Source organism: Mastigoproctus giganteus, chromosome 1 (genome assembly GCF_048544385.1).
Source record: "Mastigoproctus giganteus isolate SK-2022 chromosome 1, ASM4854438v1, whole genome shotgun sequence".
In the NCBI taxonomy this organism is placed as follows: domain Eukaryota; kingdom Metazoa; phylum Arthropoda; class Arachnida; order Uropygi; family Thelyphonidae; genus Mastigoproctus; species Mastigoproctus giganteus.
Genome location: NC_143575.1, coordinates 182,121,045 through 182,142,662, shown reverse-complemented (window position 1 = coordinate 182,142,662; position 21,618 = coordinate 182,121,045). Strand labels below are relative to the sequence as shown.

General features: G+C 39.0%; 1 protein-coding gene across 1 annotated transcript in view; it reads left to right on the top strand.

The window, feature by feature from the left end:
- The first annotated feature begins 299 nt into the window (after positions 1-299).
- The window catches only part of LOC150091349 (monocarboxylate transporter 10-like), a 51,452-nt gene continuing 30,133 nt past the window's right edge, over positions 300-21,618 (top strand). Inside the window, exon 1 of the mRNA XM_090383342.1 lies at positions 300-1,105. Within this exon, the coding sequence (XP_090239468.1) occupies positions 508-1,105 (598 nt within the window). The 5' untranslated portion in view covers positions 300-507. The remainder of the gene's footprint in view (positions 1,106-21,618) is intronic.

The window sequence follows — 21,618 nt, the reverse complement described above, 5'->3', positions numbered from 1 at the left end:
GGACCACGAGAAAACCAGCGCGGCAACGCAATCAGAGACCCACAAAATGACCACTAATTTCGGACAGCGGATCACTTGTCGGAGTGCTACGAACCGGTTCGTTCTAAGTCCGTAACGTGGAGCGGGAGGCGAACTCCGTCCATCACTCACGTTACCCCTGCGACTCTTTTTTTTTTTTTTTTTAATATTTTATTATTAAGTCGACGACAACTCCAAAGGACGCTCCGATCGCCACAACATCTCTCACCAACTGCCGTTCTTATTTTACGGCAGCAGAGATCCAGCCGTGGTGGTGGTGTCGCACGTGCGGCCTCTGCCGCCCGTTTCTTCGCTAGTGGCATTCTTTCCAAAACAGGCAGCGCTAACTGGTGGTTCGTACGGGAGAAGGCGGCACGAGCACCGACAGTGAGAAGCTGTTGACTGAGGAACGCTGAACACCGCACGGCTGGTGGCGGTGGTGATGTGTGTCGTCGGTGGCCCGACCAGGGTACATCAACGGCAGGCCAAATGACCATGTTGACAGTCAGCACGGAGAAGAAGGTCCAGTCTCCGGAGGACGCTGCGAGAATCCGGAGCGGAACGACATGTTCTCCCTCTTCTTCCGTGACCTGCACGAGAGCGGGCGACAGCGAGCGGTCCGAAAGTGTGAACTCAGGTGTGCGCAAGAAATACCGCTCCAAATCCGTGGCCAGCACAGATCCCCGCAGTCCGTACTACACCAGCCAGAGACTAGGGGTGTTCGAGGGGAATCTACTGCGTTCGCCAAGCGTTTCTTGTGTACCCGCGTACGACGATGGATATCGACGTTGCACTCGTGTTCCCCACTCTGATCACGGCCTCCTGACCGAAGGGGTGAGGAAAAAAGTGTGCGATCAAACTGACTTGAACGGTGACATCCCGGGTCTGAACCTGAACCTGTCTCCCGATGATCCAAAAGCCGCGACCATCAGGCAACACTATTATCCCGAAGGGGGATGGGGTTGGGTGGTGTGCATATGTGCCGTCCTCGTACAGATATTAGCAACTGGTTTGCACTCGGCATTCGGATTCTTCTTGCTGGATGTTGTCCGACACTGTGGTCCTGAAACCGGGATAATACAAGCAGGTAAGTTGTAACATTAACGCGGCATGGTTATTGTTGTTAGTGCAATACACTTTCAGACAGCTTCCCATAATTAGCGGAAGGACAAAAAAAAAATCATCATTTTGAGTTGCTATAACAACCGATCCGAAGATGATCCATTTTCAACAGCGATCTCAGAATATTGTACAGACAACTTCGGATGCTGTTTTGACTTAACAAATGAATTTATTGATGTAAACTATGCTTTTAATTACTTCACATAGATCACGCGAATATTTTGTTAATTATAAACAAAGCAACTAATTAAATCACAGCTCTCTGACTGGATATTGACAAACAGTTCCAAGAATCTCTAATATTGGCTCAAATTCTGCAATCCATTCATTATAAACAGTTATTCCGGTCCTTATTTCCATGGCAGCATCGGATAAGATTATTTTATTTTATAAATGAACAAAAATGTCTGCTTAAAATTCTTTATTTTTCCTACCACAAGACTGTACTATTAACAAAGTTTTTAAATTATTATATTCTCTTTAAAAATAATATTTCTTAACAAAATTAACTGTAACAAGAATTTGTTTCAGGAAAACAGAATTCCGGACATCAGCAAAGACTTCAAACTATAAATATATTAGAGTATAACATCAGACATTGAAAAGTGGCCAATTGTTACGTCACTGGTTTAAAAGAGAATAGAAATTAATATTTTTTATTCTATTCTACAACTGTGCAAAGAATTGTAGCGGTCTCTTCGTATTTGGAATTTATAGAGACTTTTCATGAGACCAAGAGTTCAGTACCGAGAAGCACTTTATAAAAGTCTTAAAGAAGTCAAGGCTCTAAGGAACACAGGAGTGCATAAAAGATCTCGATAACAGAAACATCAGAACCAATAATAATAAATAAAGGAAGGTGATTAAACATGTGGGTTCTTTCCTCTATTTTTAAATAATAAGAATCTACGAAAAGTTGTCTTCTTTGGGGTAAGACTAATACCGTCTTAACTGATCGACGATGGTTTGAACTCGGGTCCATGGAATCTCGTGTGTTTACTGCAGTAAAGTCCACTTTATCCACTCCATAACATATCATTATTCCTCTTTCGCTGGATTTTAGGATTCATTCAATGTACAGTTTCTGGTTCAGTAAAGGATGTCCAACAACACACACGACTGAAAAGGAAATTATAAGATTAACAAGAGGACTACAAAACAATAAATCAAAAGAGGAATGTCGTACTAGCGATCGACGTTGCCTAGCAACAACAATTCTCATACACTAAGACGAATATTTTATATTTCATTTCATTGCCTGTTGCATAAATCAATTGTGAACAAAAGAAAATCAAGCTCCAAGAGAAAAATAGTCCTCCAAGACTGTAAATCGATTTCTCTTCAACTCTATCTACGCTCATTCGATGTTCTTTTCTTCGTTTTGACCTATCCGTATCTTTTCTTATTGCTGAATGTCAGAATCTCTGGATCATCTTTATTCTTGTGTTTCTATGGCGTCAGATGCATCAATGCAAAGCTTAGGTTGTATCGAATCCCATTTAGCGTGAAATCTTCCAGCTGCTCACGGCCCCTCCAAAACGTCATTCTAAAGATGCGATGCCACCCAAAGCTGCAAACAAATCCCTTCTCTGGCTACAACAAACAAATATCGTATTGGTATAAGCGGCCATTTTACCATCTACAATAGCTTTCTGACAGAACAGAACAGAACTGCCACGTTGTGTCAACTGACCAACTCTCCCCTACTCTTTTGCGTACAGCAAGAACTAACCACAGGAGGAAAGAGAGAATGAATCAGCGCAAATATTAGCACGTGGAGTTACATGACCCTCGACACGCTGACGACGAGATTATTAACAGCATACTTCCCAAAGACTGTACAGACAACGATAACAACATCTGTCTGTATGTTTCATTTGACAATCCCCCCCCCCACCTCAGATACAACCTTCACCCGTAGTGTCAACTTACTAAGTGGGTTCCTATTCTTAGTCACAGTCAAGAAACATCCAGACCTTTTTGAAAAGGGGAGAAGGGGGTTTAAAAGATTCCTCTTAGGAGTTCTGGTACCTTTAGGGCAAGCACGAAGTCAAAGCGTTGACCTCGCTTGTCTACCGTGAAGTCTTCAAGATATAAACCATCTTGTGAGTGAGGGGCTCACCTCGCTGGAGGTGTCATTAGTGATTATACGTTGCCACTTGTTTAAAAAGTACGGCTCCAGCTTCCAAATTCGCTCGTCCAAAAACCCTCTCTTGTCTTCGTTTGGAGCTATTTATCAATGACGAAAGTGGTGTGTTTTGAAATGATAAATGACTAGAGGAACTGTTTCGTCTTTCGTCCTCTTCACCAACAACATTGATGACCTATCTAGATGGTAGCAGAATGAAGTCGGGTAATTGTAGTCTTGTAAACGATACTTCTCGTACATCTAGCTGTTAGCTTTTGTACAATTCTTCTAGGGAAGATTTATGAATTTTAATTAACCAAATGGAAGTTATTATGTGACTGCCTTATAACCTTGGTTTTGAAGATTTCTTCAAAGAACTAGACACGAACATTTCATTCAACCTATTGAGATATCTAATAAAATATTATAGTTTAGTAGTTCGCTGTAAAATTGGTATTTCTGCAGTGAATATTAAGACTCTACACCTCATAAAAATCTGTAATATATTTACGATTTCTTACCCAAGAACCATAATAAACCGATTTACACTATAATTAAGTGTACAGTAGAAAACAATTCTACAAGCGGTTAAAGGTCATTGTTCAGCTGCCCTCTTCTCTCTCATTCCTTTCATCTGCATAATTCGTGGTACTGACGACTTTGAACCGCTACCTACCATCTTTAGTTTCTTAACTCTGTTACATCCCCCCTTTCAAACATAAATTAGTTATCGTTGCCCATCACAGCTTCATCCCACCTTCTTTGGTACCCCTCCTCTGTCAACAATACCGTGGTGTAATCTCTTCCCATGATCTTTACTAACATTGCCCAGATTTGGTCTTAAGTAATCCAGGTGAGGGTGCAATTAATGGAGCTTGATTGACATTCTGTACCCCATTTTTCAGTAACTTTAAATAAACTTGTCAACTATTTCTTGATCACATCAAGAGTGAATGGGTTTTCGCCTGACATTTCATTCAGCACCAGTCATTAAAGTTATCTTGTGAACCAATACATATACCACCTTTAACTTCTGCATGAGACACGGTTGGATTTGTTTTGCGCAAAAAGCAACTTTGTCTGTTGGTATTATGTGACAACGGCGTTGACGTTTCTCAATTATGGTTTATACTGGCTGAAATATCCTATTAGTTTTAAATAAGTATATACCTTTTCATTGTTGGAGTTATCATCTATGATTTAGATGGATAATAGGGAGATGGAAGGCTGTTTGTCGTGTCGTGTGGTATTGTGGATATTCTAGAAGGAAATGTTTTACAGTGAGTTGACAAGAATAGTAGAGGCATTCTGGAGGATTTTCTTTCGTGAGTAAGATGTGTATGTCCAATGCGCAGTCTGGTTAGAATGAATTCTTCGTGCCAATTCTTACGGAGACTCGAATTCCACGACTGAAGTTTGGTTGATTGGTCTGTAATCAAAATGTAGAATTTTGCAAAGCCTTAGGTTTGTATTTGTAGGATTCTTTGCTGCTCAATTAGCACTTGCATTACCATCAATGCCTGCATGTCCTGGGATCCAACAGAAATTTACTTGCCTACTTTTGCTTTTGAGCTTCACAAGATTAGCTTGTATCTGGTGAAGGATGGGATGTTATGGTGTCTGCTTTCGTTGGAGAGTATGTATTATACTTAATGAGTCTGTGTATATGATATGACAGTGTGTGGAAGGACCACTGTAGAATTCACTTGGGTATCTGTTTTATGTTGATATTTGCCAGAGCGCTTTTTCCCCACTGTTGAAAATAAGTGTCACAATTAGGCGTGAAAGTGTCCCGTGGTGGAATAGTTATGCTATTATCCTCATATACGTTGTCAAAGCTTAGGCCCCATTTTTAAACTAGTACTTTTAGTCGTTTATTGCTGTAGATGTTCTCCCACTGTGGATTGAAGAAATATTGCCAAGTGTAAGGTGTAGATCTTACAAATAGAAATATTTGTTTTGCTAAAATAAATCCAGGAAGGGCGATGGAAAGTGAAAATTAGCATTAAGCCCGAGTATTAAGATTGGATATTTAGTTTTAATGTAAATAAGGTTAAAGTTGGAAGAACTGGATTTAGTAATAGACAGTTTTAAGCGTGGGAATTAAAATAGTGGCTAAATAGAGACAAGAAATTTCGAGTAGTATAAGAGACAGCAGGACTACGTAGAGGATGCCATTTGAGAACGGGCAAGAAGAAGAGGATCGTAAAATTGGACTACGAAGCATCTCTTTTGATCTAAGCCACCGTTACGAAGACTGATAAATTTGGGCAAGTTCAATATACTTAGCAGAGGTGTGAACACGAAAATGAGTGTTTTGGAGGTGACCGGCAACATGAAAGGGTCATACTGCCGTGTGAAAAAAATAAGAAATTTCTAGAGAAGGGAGACATGTTTAGCAAATAGGAAGGAATGAAAACAATTAAATAGTATGGGGATTGGTTGGAGTCCTTGGGGGAGGCGGTAATTTGAGCAAGTGTCCATTATCTGACTGCTCTGTGGTCCGAAAGGGTCGTGAGTTTGCGGGTTGAAGTGGGAGTAGATTTTCTTGATGGTAGCAAGATGAAGAAGAAAAAGAAAAAACGTGAGAGAAAAGGGATAGTGAGGCGTAGAGGATGCGAGTATCTGCGGACTGAAAGTTATGCAGATAAGTGAGCCAAGAAGAGAAAGAAAGCTTGGTCCGGCATCGGAAGGCAGTGTGCCCAAGAAATGGAAGAAAGCCCATCTGCCATTCCGGAGCGTAAGTCTGTTCCTGTTTTCTCGAATTATGCACTCAAGGACTCATAAGCTAACTCTGTAAGGAATTGAATGATAGTCCTTCTAAAAAGGGAGCATTCATATTGTATTAGGCAAATTAGTTACTAAGGTTGAGGTTATCGATTATGAAATAATGTAAAGGTGGTACAGGGATAATAAAGAGAAAGGAATTAGTAAAGAAATTATATTTATAGGAGTAGTACTGTAAGGATATGTTAACCTATATCATTAAATTAGGCCAGGTGCCAACACAATGTAATATACCAGATGAGGTGTAAAGAGGGATGATAACTAGAGAGTAATTAAGATAGAATGAGGGATTTATAGTGAATATTACTGATATAAAAGGATGCCAGTCGTAAGAAATTTCATGGGTTAAAGGCTAAGAGATATAACAAAATACATAGAAAGAGTAATAATAGTTGAAATGAGTTTACTGATGTAAGGGATAAAATTTTGTGATGTAAGAGAATGATTGAGTAATCATCGAGGATTAATATCAAGTAAGATACAACTGATGTTAATAAATTGAGAATAGTTGATGAGAGAGAGGTAGTGTATTGTACTGTAGTATGGTTCAAATATATGGAAATTGGTATGCTTGTATGTAATTATTTGATTCTTTTATGTAAATGCTGTATATAATGTTCATTAAAGGTTGCAAATGTGTATCTTTAATGTTCTGCTAACACCCGCTTTACACACCCTAGAGTTTTCCTTGAATTGCAGTAATAACATTTTCATTTCCCTAACTCCCACGAGACAATTTTGGAAAACAGACTGTATATGCCTGAAGGTGTCGCCTTGAGAATTCAATGTTTTAACCGATCCTAGCTTCATATGGAGTGGTGAGAGTAAGAAGTAGTTCCAAGAATCATTGCGCGCCAGGCTGAAATCAAATTCTGGAAGACCATTCTCTTCTGAACTGCTCTTACAGATGCAGAGAAAGCAAAGGAACTTTGCAAACCCAGAACGAACCCCTGTATCTTGAGGTTCCCACAGACATCCTCAATTTATACTGGTCATACTTAATCCTCTCTAACACATGCTTTACATTTTCATAATTTTCTTTAAGAAAACTACAGAAATGTGAATGAATTTGTTAATACGAACAGAGTGCGTGACAGGAATCGATGGGTGTGTATTTGAAGCAACACAGCAGCAGTGCGTAGCACACGCTTCTTGATTAGACCGGGGTTCGAGCCGGTCACCACCAAATACGGAAGATGCGGAAAGGTCAGGGAATGACCACCGCATATCCCCGGAGCAATATGGCCTTAGTTGCCAATGCTCCTAAAAACCAAATAACAATAATTGCACTCTTTTCAACGAGGTGTAAGGAGCACTGCGCTGCATTTGGTTGGAATCCAGTCGCCCGCTAAGTTGTCCAATTCTGAAGAGACCCTTTGAGGGTAAACTGGGAACTGACAGGTCTTCATTTAGTCCACCAAATGAATGATGGACATGTCGAAGTTAAAAAGTATGTGTATCCTAAACAATACCATCCTCTTACTCTGGCAGATCTTCATTTGGTGGCACCAGAGGATGGTATGTGTTTGGGATCCACATACTTCTTAAACTTCGATATGCCCACCATTCAAAAGTAGCAATCGTAATAAGAAAAAGAATACCAGAGTACGATTATCAAAAAACAATCCCTCTAGACACCCTTCTATATCATTGTATTAGTATGAGCTTATTATTACACAGTGTAGTCCAATTGACTAGTGATTTTCTGTACATTCTTTGGGAAGTGTAATTAGGCTTAATGATAGATTTAGAATCTGGAGATATTTAACCAAGTTTAGAACCGGTCTACATTCGGGAGGTTGTCCCAACTATCATCCTCAGGTTTAGTAGTTATGATAACTATCACCCGCGTATGAAATAATATTCTCTGCAGTCGGTAAAAATGGTTTAAATGTTGTTGCTGTAAGATAGTAAGATTCCATTGCTTGCTTCATCTTATTTAGTATGGATGTTGAAGTTTTCACATTCATCTGATAGAAAATCCTTTGGGACAAAATATTCCAACAATAAAGAAAGAATTTTCTAACAATCAGGCGAGATCCATTTTGTGATAATTGTTGTCGATTACCCCATTGTAAGTAAGAACTCGCAATGTTTAATTTGAGAGTTTATCATAATCTGGATTGTTTTGTAAAAATTATGGAAGATGAAGTTTGATAGGAGCATTTGCTGAAGTTAATATATGAGTATTGTAAGGTTTTAAAAAGATTTCCTTTTATACTCATCTTTAGAAACTTTTGCAGAGTTGCATATTTAGAACTGATATGGTGATTTAGTACTCTTTGAACAAAATCCAAATTAAACCATTTTATTACTTTTTTTGCTACTGATTTGCCAAATGCTTCCATCAATAATTCTATCGATTTTCTAAAATACGTTCTGATATCTCACAACATACGATGTATCCTTTAATGCTGCTATTACCATATCAGAAACGTTGTGGAGCTTGGTAAATTATTCATACAAACTTGGGAATTTGTAAGCGAATTCGGGTTTAGCAGACCACACCCAACAATATTCGGTGACGACAAAGCTTCGGTTATTGACCACAAACCCACCTATTGGGACAGCGTCTGAACTATCATATATTTCTGTATTGTTCAATTTTGTAGCATCGGATTGTGCGCATTCGTTTTCCTCAATACGTTTACTTAGTTCAATACTCCCAAAACAAATTACAATCGTGTTGAACAATTACCAATTGGGCGTTTTACGGGGCCACCGACCCCTTTAATTTAAATGGCTAGTAACAGATGACTTTATACGGATTCTGTCACTAAATTTTATATTCGTCTGCTAGAAAATTCTTTGAGACAAAATATTCCAACAATGAGGTGATAGAGTATTTTGGCCAACAATAAAGAATTTTCTAACAATGAGGTGCGATCCATTTTCTGATAATTGTTGTCGGGCACCCCATTGTTGCTTCTATTTCACTCACCGAAATTAAAGGCAAGAATATTATCGAACAAGTGTCACGAAAAGAAAAATTTTGTTCCAGCACAATAAAGAGAGAAGTTGAAAACATCTCGGCATGCGAGTTCACTGCCTTGATAAATTATACATAGTTTGTTATCAGTGACAGAGGTCGGTTTGTAACAATTAGGTAATTTTTCATAAGCTTGCAGCTATTGCAGATTACCAGATTTGTCGCCAATTATCAGACGTAATAATATCTCTCTCTACATTTCGAAGTCATTTTTTTTCTCTAATTATCCTCAACCCTTTCATCATTTTAAGAGACAGTCACTAGTGTAGTGTCTCCTGATTTATATCTGTTTGTTACTGCGGGAGGGGAGAAAATATTGAGTAACTGCGTGCGCAGATGGAGTAAGTCTTTTCATGATAAATAAGGAGAGAGAGAGACTATTTTTGAACTCAAAGCGACCCGATTTCTGAAGTACAAGTTACTCATAGTTAAATGAAAGAAAAATATACCGCGATGATTTTAATAAGGCATAATTGTTTATTTAGCTGTTCACCGAATAAAAACTAAGTTTATTTACTATTCTTGGAGCAGCTTCTTCGAAAAAAAAACTCCATATTTTTTAAAGATAAAAGTCATTTAAGTGAATTATTTCTCTTGTCATGGAAAACTTCGCTTTTTTACTAATTCATCACAACACTGATTAATTTTATCGAATATAATTAAGGGTGCACTCGCATTTTCACTTTGAGCCGTATCTGCTGATAAAATCAGATTTATTGCTGACATTTGAACTTCCTGCGTCGGTAGATTAAATACAGCCCCATTCACCATCAATGACCTTTTCAAGCTTTGCTAATGACAAAGAGTTTTGTTCACTGGCATCGAACAAAACGTTTATACCACACAGTGCTATTTGTATATTGTTTATCGTTCAAAAAAACTGTGCGAAAAACACGCATACTACAGTTAGCACGCGAAGATAAATTAATTTTTTCTTGATTCCATCCAACATGAGAAACATGACATTCAGACAGCTTCCAAAAAAAAAAATTAAACGCAACTCGTCACGCTTGTTAAATGTTTCTATGCCACGCTATTGGGTCTTAGCGTTTAATAATCAATGTATGACAATGATTTTGGAGACCTCATATAGCTTTGGTTAAAAGAGGTTTCACTTCAGTCCAGACTTTTTTTTTTAATTCCATTGAGACATCGGGAAGTACAGAACCATTTAGATGTAAGAAACGCTGATTGGGAGTGTTAAGGGACCAAATCAATAAGGTGTATGCCCACTTTTGGCCCCAATGGCAGCACCACCATATCTGTTCTTCTTCAAGTTCTCTGCCCTCGAGTAGGTTTAAGGCTCCATTAACGCGAAGATTCTCAATCGGCTAGTAGAGATAAGGACGTCATAATCCCATTATATAAGGCTATTGTTAGACCACACTTAGAATTCTGTGTTCATGTATGGAGAGCGCACCTAAAGAAAGACATTGAACTCCTTTAAAAGGTCCAAAAACGGGTAAACTCGCCTGATGACAGCACATAATTGTCGAAAAATCATTGTACAACTTCACATTGACAGTTTTTGGCTCTGCAACCAACGAGCTGAGTCCGAACCAGAAACAGTCCACTGTAGATGTGACGTTGTTGTTGTATGAGCATCAGCGACTAAGGCCATATTGCTCCGTATATACCGTCTGTAAATTGGGTGTGTTCTGAGTTCTATTTGACCATGCTACCCTCGTCTGAGACAGACTAACTCAGCCACGTTGCAAAAAGGCCCATAAAAATTCCTCACGTCATCGACAGGACTCAAGTCTTTTCCACCCTGTGTGGGGAGAATGGCGATCCTACTAACTGTGCTACCTGCAAGGGGCATAGACACGACGTCAGCCACAGCGCGTCTAAGGGCTGCCTATTTCATGATATAGGCACCCCCACAGATGCAGCTCCTCAGCACAGCACTATCCGCATACTTTTTAATAGGATAGTATATATCGTAATTTCAATATTAAGAATATATAAATCGATGGTAACAAATGGAACGTTAACAGTATAATCCGATTTTTTTTTCTTCTTTGAAGCACGTGACATTTCGATCTAATTTCTGTTGATATAAATGCCGATAAGAAAGAGTAATTACAGTCCCCTCATTTAAGTCACCAGCAAGACGTTTTGTCTGCGTTTAAAATAGTACTCAAGAGCATAGTTCCATTTGCAGCACCCAACTTGATAAGTTTCGCTAAAGAAGGCAAGTCTTAATGAAAGTTTGAGGAGAATCTACCTATCATAATTACAGGTTGTCGACGGCTTTAATACTCAGAGTAAATCAATATGTAAATATACGGTATTTTCTACAGCAACACGTAATTTATCTATCGATAGAAGCGGGGTATATTAATGGAACACTTATCGAGTATAGACAGAAGAGTTCAACTCTCTTTTTTAAGACGGGTTTTTGGTGTCAAGACAAATGGGATTGATAATATTTCCTTCGGGCACCCCTCTACACTTGCGATGATTCTTCTCAAGCAGCGTAACCCATTTTGGCTTTGGTTATAGAATACCTTCAGCATGTACATTTGGTTTCTTCAAATAGAGTTTTCAGAAGAGATCAATATTTAAATCGACCTGTCTGTCTAGTGCAGGGGTTTTCCAAGTGGAGTTCACAATTTTATTGATGACACGCAGCACTACAGTCGGGTGAGTATTTTTTGAGGTAGCCATCCAGAGTTGGTAACGTGTGGTCTGCTGACCAAAGAGTTTGAGAAAGATGCTGAGTTACTGTTCTTGTTGGAATTATGCTTTTAAAAAAGAAATGTTCATTTTCTGAAAATCACATTTCTAAGATTTATAAATTACTGGCAAAAACCCAATATATTTTACATTAAATACAGACCACCATTCAACGAACAATTTGAGAACGTAATCCCCATGTTTATCTCAATATGTAAAACAGAATTTGCATCAGAAAATTGCCAACAATTGCTCTTTAACCAGTTACAGTCCAACGCAGCAATAAAACTGAAAACCAAATCAATACGCAAGATGTCATTGCTGATTTTCACAGTTCACGTACCACACTTCTTAGCTTATTAAAAACAAGATTACTCGGTTAATCGGATTGAATATACTGTACTAAAATTCGTATCATAAAATATGAGGGAACTTCTGTTTATACTGAACCAAGTGTTGGTCAATCAGAAGCTAGATACTCTCAGGATGTATATAATTACTCTCTATATATATAAATAAATATAGGGTATAAATAAATATAGGGTATAAATAACTTATAGTATACAGTAAGCCTTACTACTCTTTCCAGAACTTTCTCTAATACAGTACTTCGTTAGAACCCGTTGTGAGCGCGAGACACAAGCACTCCAGCCCACATTATCACGGTGCATGTACCTCGCTGAGTACAGCGAGGAAAATGATACACCGACAATAATCAGGTCACCTGGCATGTCCTTTGTAATCAACTCCGTGTATGGGCCCGTCCGTCGAAAGTTAGTGCAGTCGCATGCAAACCGAACCCTACCCTGATTATCGGTCCCAACCTCTGAAGGATGTGAGAAGTGCGAGTTTCTGGCCACAACTTTATCATCATTAGCGTCACCTGGAAGCAATCTTCTCCTCGGAAATTTTTCCGTCTGTCCGTACATATGCATGGAATGAGCAGACAGAACGTGACCTGAAGAAACACAAATTATTGTGGTGGTTTCGCTTTTTTTTTCTGGTTCTTTTTGCGCCTGGTTACACCTTGAAAGAAGCAATCCAGCTCGCAATCTATCGCTTGGTGCCTCTGCTTAATAGCGCATCTGATTTCAGAGTACGAAGATGGTAATGATAGAAATAAAGTCCAGAAATGCCGCTTAGAAAGAGACAAAATGTGTGATTGCGCCGAAGATTCGTCCTTCGGAAAGATCAAAGGGAAAAAAATTTGGCCACCGCAGTATTTTTAAGAAAGGAGGCGAGTTCAAACCTCGGGGCAGTTTTCTCCTGCCAAATGCGTTTTCCTAGGAGCTGCACTTTCTTAATAGGGCAACTTTTTAAGGCTGAAAGTTCGCCTCACACGCATGTGCCCTTGCTATGCCATTAAGTATTGTCTGATCACAAAAGTTACCTTCATTTAAGGCGTTTCAACGACTCCTTGGACTTGTAGAATCGAGGTTTAAGAATATTGTCTTAAATATAGTTGGTGGCTATTATTTTTTGTTTTAATCGTATCCCTGATGATATTAATTATGATTATTATTTCTTAAATGACATTTACAGGTATTTAGTCGTGGGTATGCTGTTTGGTTTGGAATTCGCGCGCCACACATTATTAAATTAAGCTCGTAAACTCTTTTTGAAACTGAGCAGATGTCCACGAGTATAAATTCAATAATGTTGATAGATTTAACCAAGAGATGAGAAAGAGAACTCTCTTACCTTCCGCCCTGTAACTGGGAGATCAGAGGACAAGATTAATATGGACCTGGGGATGTCTAATGGCGGATATAACAGCATGAGCGAACGCTTTTGGCTTTAAGGCAGCAGTATAAAAGGCTAACATACTTGATATTAATATACAAGAATCATCTACTCCTGGGTGTAAATAATTTTTCTTTCATTCTTTTGCGAGGAAAGTTCATCCAGAAGAATCCAGCTATTAATCTTGGACAGTCACATTTCAAGGCATTACGTTCTGCCCAAATTTCGGCATTAATTTACTAACCCCACCCAACCTTTGGCTCCTTGCAAGTTGCTTATGGGCATTACTGTGTCAGGATGGTCAGTAATCCAGGCCCTGCTAGTATTAAAATAGCTCACTGGTCGAAGAACGTACACACGTCCACCTTTTTTGGCCTTTATATACCTGAGCGCCCATGCGCACAGCTGTTTATAAAATTTCGAAACCTTTTGGCTCTTGGAACATAGGTCCCCTCTCTCAAGGCTTGTAGTTTAGTTCGCCTAAAACTTTCATGGAAAGAAATATTTCAATCTATCAAATCGAAAAAGACTAGAATTGATTTTCATTAAACTATTAAAACAAATTGTGGGCGGGATGATGGTTAACGTTTTACTCTCGAAACTTACCATGTCCTCCCAGCAGATATGACAAGTATCCGATATGTGAAATGAACGAAAGGAAAAGTTAATATCAGAGATCTTCGTGCCCCGTGTACTGTTTTCGGTCCAGTTCCGAAGTTATCGAGAAAGATAAACCAAGCTTAACATCTGGAATTCGACGTCTTATCCACGGGAAGTTTTCGTTTTTTTAGTCCTGCCGAATGCAAAGTATGTCACAGCTGGTTCCGTCTCTGCAATATAAAAAATATTCTCCAATATTACCGAGGAAGGCTTCAATGTTTGGAGTTGGGCGACGAATTTTATAGAAAGAAAACCAAGCAATCGGCTGGAACATAGTTGCGACGAGTAGCAGCATTTCTTTAGTTTCTGTTCCTGATGATTTGGTCGAAGTTTAAATAAACTGTGGAGTAATCCGCGCGAAAAAATTTTCTCGCACTCTTTTCACACTGCAAAGCACACTTCTTGGTAATGAAAAACCACACAAAATTTTAAATCAGGACTAAGTTCTATTTCTACCAGAAACTACGTACAAATACTCAATACGTGACCTTTGTATAATGGGTAATGATCTTTGTCCACACTGCCAAAATTCCTATATACCATCGATAAGAAGCCCCATGTCATCAAGCATAGTTTTTTTTTTTAGGATGAAAATTAAGCATTGACACAGGTATCTCTGCAGAAAAACAGCAATAAGTTACAGCGAGGGATGCATTACATATTTGCGGACCACAAACAATATACTCGGGGCCCCATAAGAAAAAAATTCAAATAATGATGCGTAGAACACTAACCTGAACCTACTTCTTTAATTTCAAAATTGGTAGGTCTAAAGCAACTGCTTCTATGCATCCGAGTTAAAAGGTTAATCTAATAAATAAATTTCCATTTTGGTACTCTTTAAGACCGAATATTGAACCATGTACGTTATCCCAGGACCACTGCCGGCTCTAATAAATAATAAATTTTCTGTTTATAGTCCTGGGCTGTCACATACGGTCAAAGAAATTAACAGGATATAAAGAATATTACCGTAGTCTATGGCATCACGTGGATTCGAAATTCCTCCTGGGTCAAGAGTTGTTAGAGGGCCTAAACAATAGTCGAGACATTGAAGCGGGTTGACCCATATAGTCCAGAGAGATGGCTATATGGATCAACCCGATTAATAGGCAGCAGATGCCACTGGCCAACATCTAACTTCCGATCAGCCAATATAAATTGACCCTTCAGAATCTGACCTCTCTTTTAGCCCTTTAAACAGCTGAAATTCGGTGTATGGGACATTTGACATGGAATGGGGGTGGGGGAAGTTAAAGAAAGCGAGTGAAATCTGAACGTTGCGGGCATGTCTCAGAATAAAACTGGAGAACTCTTCAGAAATCCACAGAAACTGCCCAAGGTGGGAAAACTTGTCTTGGGACTAGGATTGAATTAATTCCTTACTCAGTGTGTGCAACGTATTTTGCGAGTCAATCACACGCCTACTATTAGAAGTCTGGATTCGAACCCATCCGAAATGGAGGGATTCTTAACAGCCTCTTCAATCACCACTGTAGCTAGCTGATCCCAGGCGGATGAAGTCGGTGTTTCTCCACCTCCGTGAGTTATTTCAAGTTTTTCGGCATATGAACTCATTATAAGCAGACATAATACGTTGGTGCATTGGCACCATAAAAATTATGCCAATCTCAGGGCTGACAGACATTTGGTAAGAAGTAAAGAATGAAGCTGCAAGTGTATAGTTTATGGTACAATGACTGACTTTAGTCTTGCTGCTTCTCTCTATAATCTGTTACAGCTGAATCCAAGTCAAAAATAGTTCAGAAAGTCTTCATAACGTCTATCTGCGCGTGAAAATTAAGCGAAATATATCCAGCCGTAATACAGAATGCAAATTCCATTTTCCTTATTTTATTGCACATGATGAAATTCCACTCGCGTGCAGTGTTACTACTGTTGGAGGTTTGAATGTTTCTGACCGATTATACTTCCTCTTATTGCGAATTGTGGGTTTCTTTTCTTCTTTTTTTTTTTAATTTTGAACGATTGCGTATTATCTAAACGGATTGGCCATATCGTTTTATTGCCCTTAATCAGAAAAAAAATCGCGTAGCCGTATCGGCAGTAATGTTCAGATGTTATTGTTTAATTAAAGAAGATAGGCCCAACGATTCTTCTTCTGGAGACAGCAACTCAAACACTAACTTTCTGCTGATGGAGATTTTATGGATTTTTAAATGTCCATGATCGGGTATTTTGAACATTCCCAGACCCTGATAAACCACATCAGTGAAGAATGTAAGATCCAGAATACCATCGGCATTTTCAGTGATGAACTGTATTTGGAAATGTCTTAGAAAAGTTTTTTCCGAGCCTTGTTTCGTGTATACTCGCCACTCTCGTTAAAAACACACTCAACCAATGACAAAACCATCGTTAACGCCCTCCACACATACCACTAGGTGTATGGGATCTCATATCACACTACACGATGGTCCATTGTAACTCATATCCAAATGTATACTGACTTTCCGAATACCCTGTACTAATAAAATTATGTCCAAACGTACTTGGAGATGGTACAATTTGCGTTGCTTCCAAAAATCAATAATGTGAACTCGACCTCAGCCTAAATGGCAGTCATGATCCCTTGGGCAATATTTTGTCCCACTGAAAAAACCACTTTCTACCAATCCAGAGTTTAAAAATAGTAGACAGCGCACCATTCCAAATGACGTTTGGTATACGCTGACCTTTTATTACGTTTAGGACTGCAAGTCTGCAGTGGAAACAGGCTGTTTAACAATCCTACAATTAATGGGCTCATTTATGGCCACTTATGTTGACTCTGTAAAGAAGACTGGAATAACACAAGCAGCCCCATTAGATATCACTGATCATTTTCCGAGTGTTCTGGGCCGTTGCTTTTCTGTCTTTTCGTAAAATCGGCTATAGCTGCATTTGGAAAGTTCAGCAAGCCAGCAGTAGCACGCGTCAAATGATTGAGAAGATATCTAACCGTCAATCTCTTTAGATACTCCATAAGCTCCACACAGCCAGATACCAATATCTGTTACTACTTTACATACGGCCGACTGTACCTACATTCACAGGTGTCAGAATTCTTTTGAGAGTATGATGTTTCATACATACTATCCAAAGACTGATCAGAGTGTACAGAATAATGTCTTACTTCGATTCTAAAATATGGAGGCTCCTATTTCAGAATCCCAGTTTCTACTTGTTGACTTGTGCTTCTTTACGGATTGATTAATCTGTTTATAACCTTTGATCTTCATCTAATAGTTTATTGTCATTGGTTTTTTTCAACTTCAAAAGCTCTTTCCATCCTTTATGAGAGTTGAGCACTTGTCACGAATGGGGGTTCGATGCTTGTTTCCAAACCTATGTAAAACTGTTCCCTTGAAAACAACAGGGACCTTTTAATAAGGCCTTTTCACATAGTGACAAAGCTAGTCAGTTTCTGGAGAAGAGGTATAGTGTTTTTCATCTTTCAAAAATACCATTTAAAGATAAAATGTAATGACTTCTCTTAGCCTTGATTGCCTCTGCGCTTTCTGGAAAAAAAGCTGCTCGATTTAAATAGAACTATTCAAGAGATTTTAACACTGATAATTATATAAAAGTTGAAAATCTTAAAATATTCATCATTTTTGTCCTTCTAACGAAGCATGCAGTAGTAATATATCGCTTTCGTTATCATAAAGAAACTGATTAAAGACATTTTCTTATTTATCGAGAATAAATATTATTGTCATATACTTCCTCAGATCCTCTTTCAACGGAATATGAGTTGGAAATTCTATAGCCGTAGACCGAAGAACAAAATAAACAAATTCCATATAATTTCTGATATCCAGTTCACAGTCCAATAAAAAAAAGGCAAGGACCAATGGCGTATCCTCTAGTGCTGAAGTCAACAAGTTGTTGGTTGTGTTGAACCTTTAGAGGGTTCCTTTTTAAGCAGAAATAAACATTCCTGGAGCCAATGGTAAGGGTTAGTGAGGAACTGCACCCAAATTCTCCATCTCTTCAAAATGCAACTTCGTCTGGAGTACGAATAGGTTACAAAAAAAACTCCTCCATTACTATAATGCCTTCTACAAAGACTGGTTGTTAGAAAAAGGAAAAGATTCTTCCCCTTGTTAAATGAGGTGGTCCCCCATTATCTCACTGTATATGTTTCGTTACTGTGGGCAAGTGTGTGATGTTGGCTGTACATATACATATCTGATCACAACCTGCCAGCCACACCAGGGTTGTTTTGATTTTGAAGAGTGACGGCGGTAGCAATTTAAGCCCGCCAGTCGAGCCAAGGGTTATGCTACTGCACGAGCAATCACGTCTGGCTGTGAAAGATAGAACAAATGTCCCCGCTTGTAGCCAACAAATTCGAATGGCATCAAAAATGATACATTGGAAGGCAAGAGGTCTGACAGAGGGGATGGGAGAGGATCCATCTGCACTAAGTGTACAGCTATACATCATGTCCTACGTTGCTTAGCGTTTGGTTTGATTTCGATTTTTTTTTCTTATTCTTCTTCTTCTTCCACGCTTTTAAACGTATTCAGAAAGAGTAAAGACGGTGAGAGGCGACAATAAAGAAATTTATTAGGTTCGAATCAAATATTTTCTATGACTGTCATCCATCCAGAGGGATGACAGTCGACAAAATGGAACTGCCTTTGCTGCAGGACTGTTTCCACGCTGTACCGCAGTTGAGTTGTTCTCTTCATGGGGTTATTTTCGTGTTAGTAGACTGTCAGACAGCTAAATTAATGTGGTCGGGTGAAGAGAAAAATGTGAAGTTCCACCGTGTGCTGACAAAGGCTGTCAAAATTGGCATGTCGTCCACCCTCCGTAAGAAAGCCCATTCAACCAGGAAACAGAACGAAAATCTTCGAATTAATTCCGAATGGATACGATTGCTTTGGCTGGTTTTTCACGCATCAGTTATAAGCAGAAACTCTTCGCAAGTTCAGGAAAAAGATGCATAAAGCTTTTCCCCATCCAACCTTTTTTTTAATGGAGGCCCAAAATCGCCTGCCACTGTATCCGATTATTATACCAGTAAGGAAAAAAACAGAAGAATCTGCACCGTTGCCAAGGTAACTCCCATTTCGGATGTTGGTAAGCGGTCCGTATACTGTTCTGTCCGCTCATCTTTTTGATATTCAACGTCGCAAAAGCTACGTACAGCCACGCGAACATTTGGTTCAATTTGACATGATTCAGTGGACTTAACATACGAGTCCCTTCCGACACAAATTGCTTTGTGTCAAATATTGACGCGTGTCACATGTTCTGTATGAGATATTTTGATAGGTTGTTAATGTCTGGCGTGTCATCGACACTATAGCAATTATAAATGTCATTTAGAAAACTTGAGAAGTTTTCTAAATGGAGATTGTTTGATTACATCAGTGCTTTTGGGACTAGAAGGTTGGTTGATTGACTGATTGCCCATCCACAGTTTCCTTACTTGACAAGCGACTTGCTGGAATAAAAAATCCCGACACATACATGATTAAAACACTGAAACCCTTTTATAAGCAGCTAGTGTATTATAGCCACACCTTTTGCTAAACATCCATTAAGCTTCGGCTCTGATTGTACGCGTGTCAGTAACCATGGAGATAAAAGGATAATGATGTCTAATGATCCTGTCAGTGAAGAGAACAATTTGTATGAAAACCGGGCCCTTAGTTTTAGGGATTTGTAGTAATCGCCTTTCTTGAGATTAATCCTATTTTAAGCTTCCTCAAAATCTGTTCTTTCGAACTATCAGTTCAAAGAAATACAATTCGGCCTTCGGTTAAAAACGTATTATTATTAAATAATACATTTTCTTCTCAGAATATCAACAATTTATGGTGGAAATTAGAATTACTTCAAATATTCGTAACTGGTAACCATTCTGCATCCGAAAAATCCGATTTAGAACCAACTAATCCAATTACTTTCGAATATATCCCAGGGTGGTGTGTCGAATGGCATTTATCCACCTGACAATCTATTCCTAATGGATATCCAACCGTCAACCCAGCCTTCAAAGATCCTTTGCACACTGTCAACCGTGGCTGCATCAGGTTACCCAAGACTCAACACTTTCATAGTTGATTCGTGAGTCATTCGACCAGACCGTGCGTGGCTGTTAGCACGAGCTACGTGTCATTATGCGGCCACAAATGAATAATGACAGTTACGCCTTCCATCCTAAAAAATGTCCCATATAGATGAACGGTGTGTTCCTGTGGAAACGCGCGTGCTTTCGAACCGGTTGCGATTTTTGTAGGGCCCAAACTTTTGTTGATTAGGGCGATTAGTTGAATATACTGCTAGTAGTGGACTACAAAACATACTAACTATATTAGGAAGTGTCAGAATTCCCTTATGGGTTGTCTTGCAATGACTGTGGACATCCAAGAATTCAGCGAGAATATGGAAACAACACATTAAGAGATGTCCTTTCAACCTTTTCTTTGCCTAGGAATGGCGTACAGGCTTTTTACTATAAGCAGCTTACAAAGTAGAGATACGGATCTCCTAGACCTCCCAGTTGGTTATAAACATCGTACCCTATCTTATCTTCTATGCCATCTGGAAAACACGTGCTTCAGAAATGCGCTTAAACGAATATTTCACAGTTTTATGCTGATTAGAGAGAAGTTTTAGAATCTGATTGCTGGGAAGAGATGAGGATACGACTGTACACCGACGGGGGTAGTTAGAAGATCTGTCTTGTCTCTTTCTTTCCCTACTGATCCAGTTGGCAAAACTTTCCTTATTTCCTGTCGACGTTAAACGTCTGTTCAGCTGCCCCCTGTAATTACAGGGTAGCTGGGAAGGCGTGCAGCAGTATGCTTAGGGCGGTGGGTCTTGCTATAATTATCTGTGTTGGAATATTTTAGTCTGGCCAATTTTCCCCGACAATACAGCCATAAATATTCGTGTGGTTCCGTAAGGTTCGCAACTGGGTTCTCAATATGAAGAGATACTTATCAGCGTATCAAAGACGGTTATTAGTGCGGCAAAAGGGGGATAAAAAAAATTCCCTTATCACATGCAGATGTGAGGGGAATGACTGCAGATTGGCTTCCACCGGTTTCAACGAATGTATTCTGGAGTAATCTGTGACATTTTAATAGGGAATGATAATCTGGCTGTTTTGAGGTCTTCGTCTCCTTAACGGCGCTTGCGCATTTGATGCTATGTTTGTAGGTGTGGAAGGAAAGGGATTTGAAAATATTTGGGTTCTTTCAAAAAGACAAATAGAAATTTTGAACGGAATCTCTGAAATATCATTTGTTGTTTTTTTGGGTCGGCGTTCGTTAAGAATTAATGTCAGTATTTACTAGAACGCAACTCGAAAAAATAAATTCTAATGTTGTAGGATAACATGTGAAATGGAGAAAAAATAAATTATAACACTGACTTATTTTTTCTTTAACGATTCCTCCTTTAAATTCACCAAACCAGTCTCAGGATTGCTATATAAGAATGATTCTGAACTCGCCAACCAAACTTC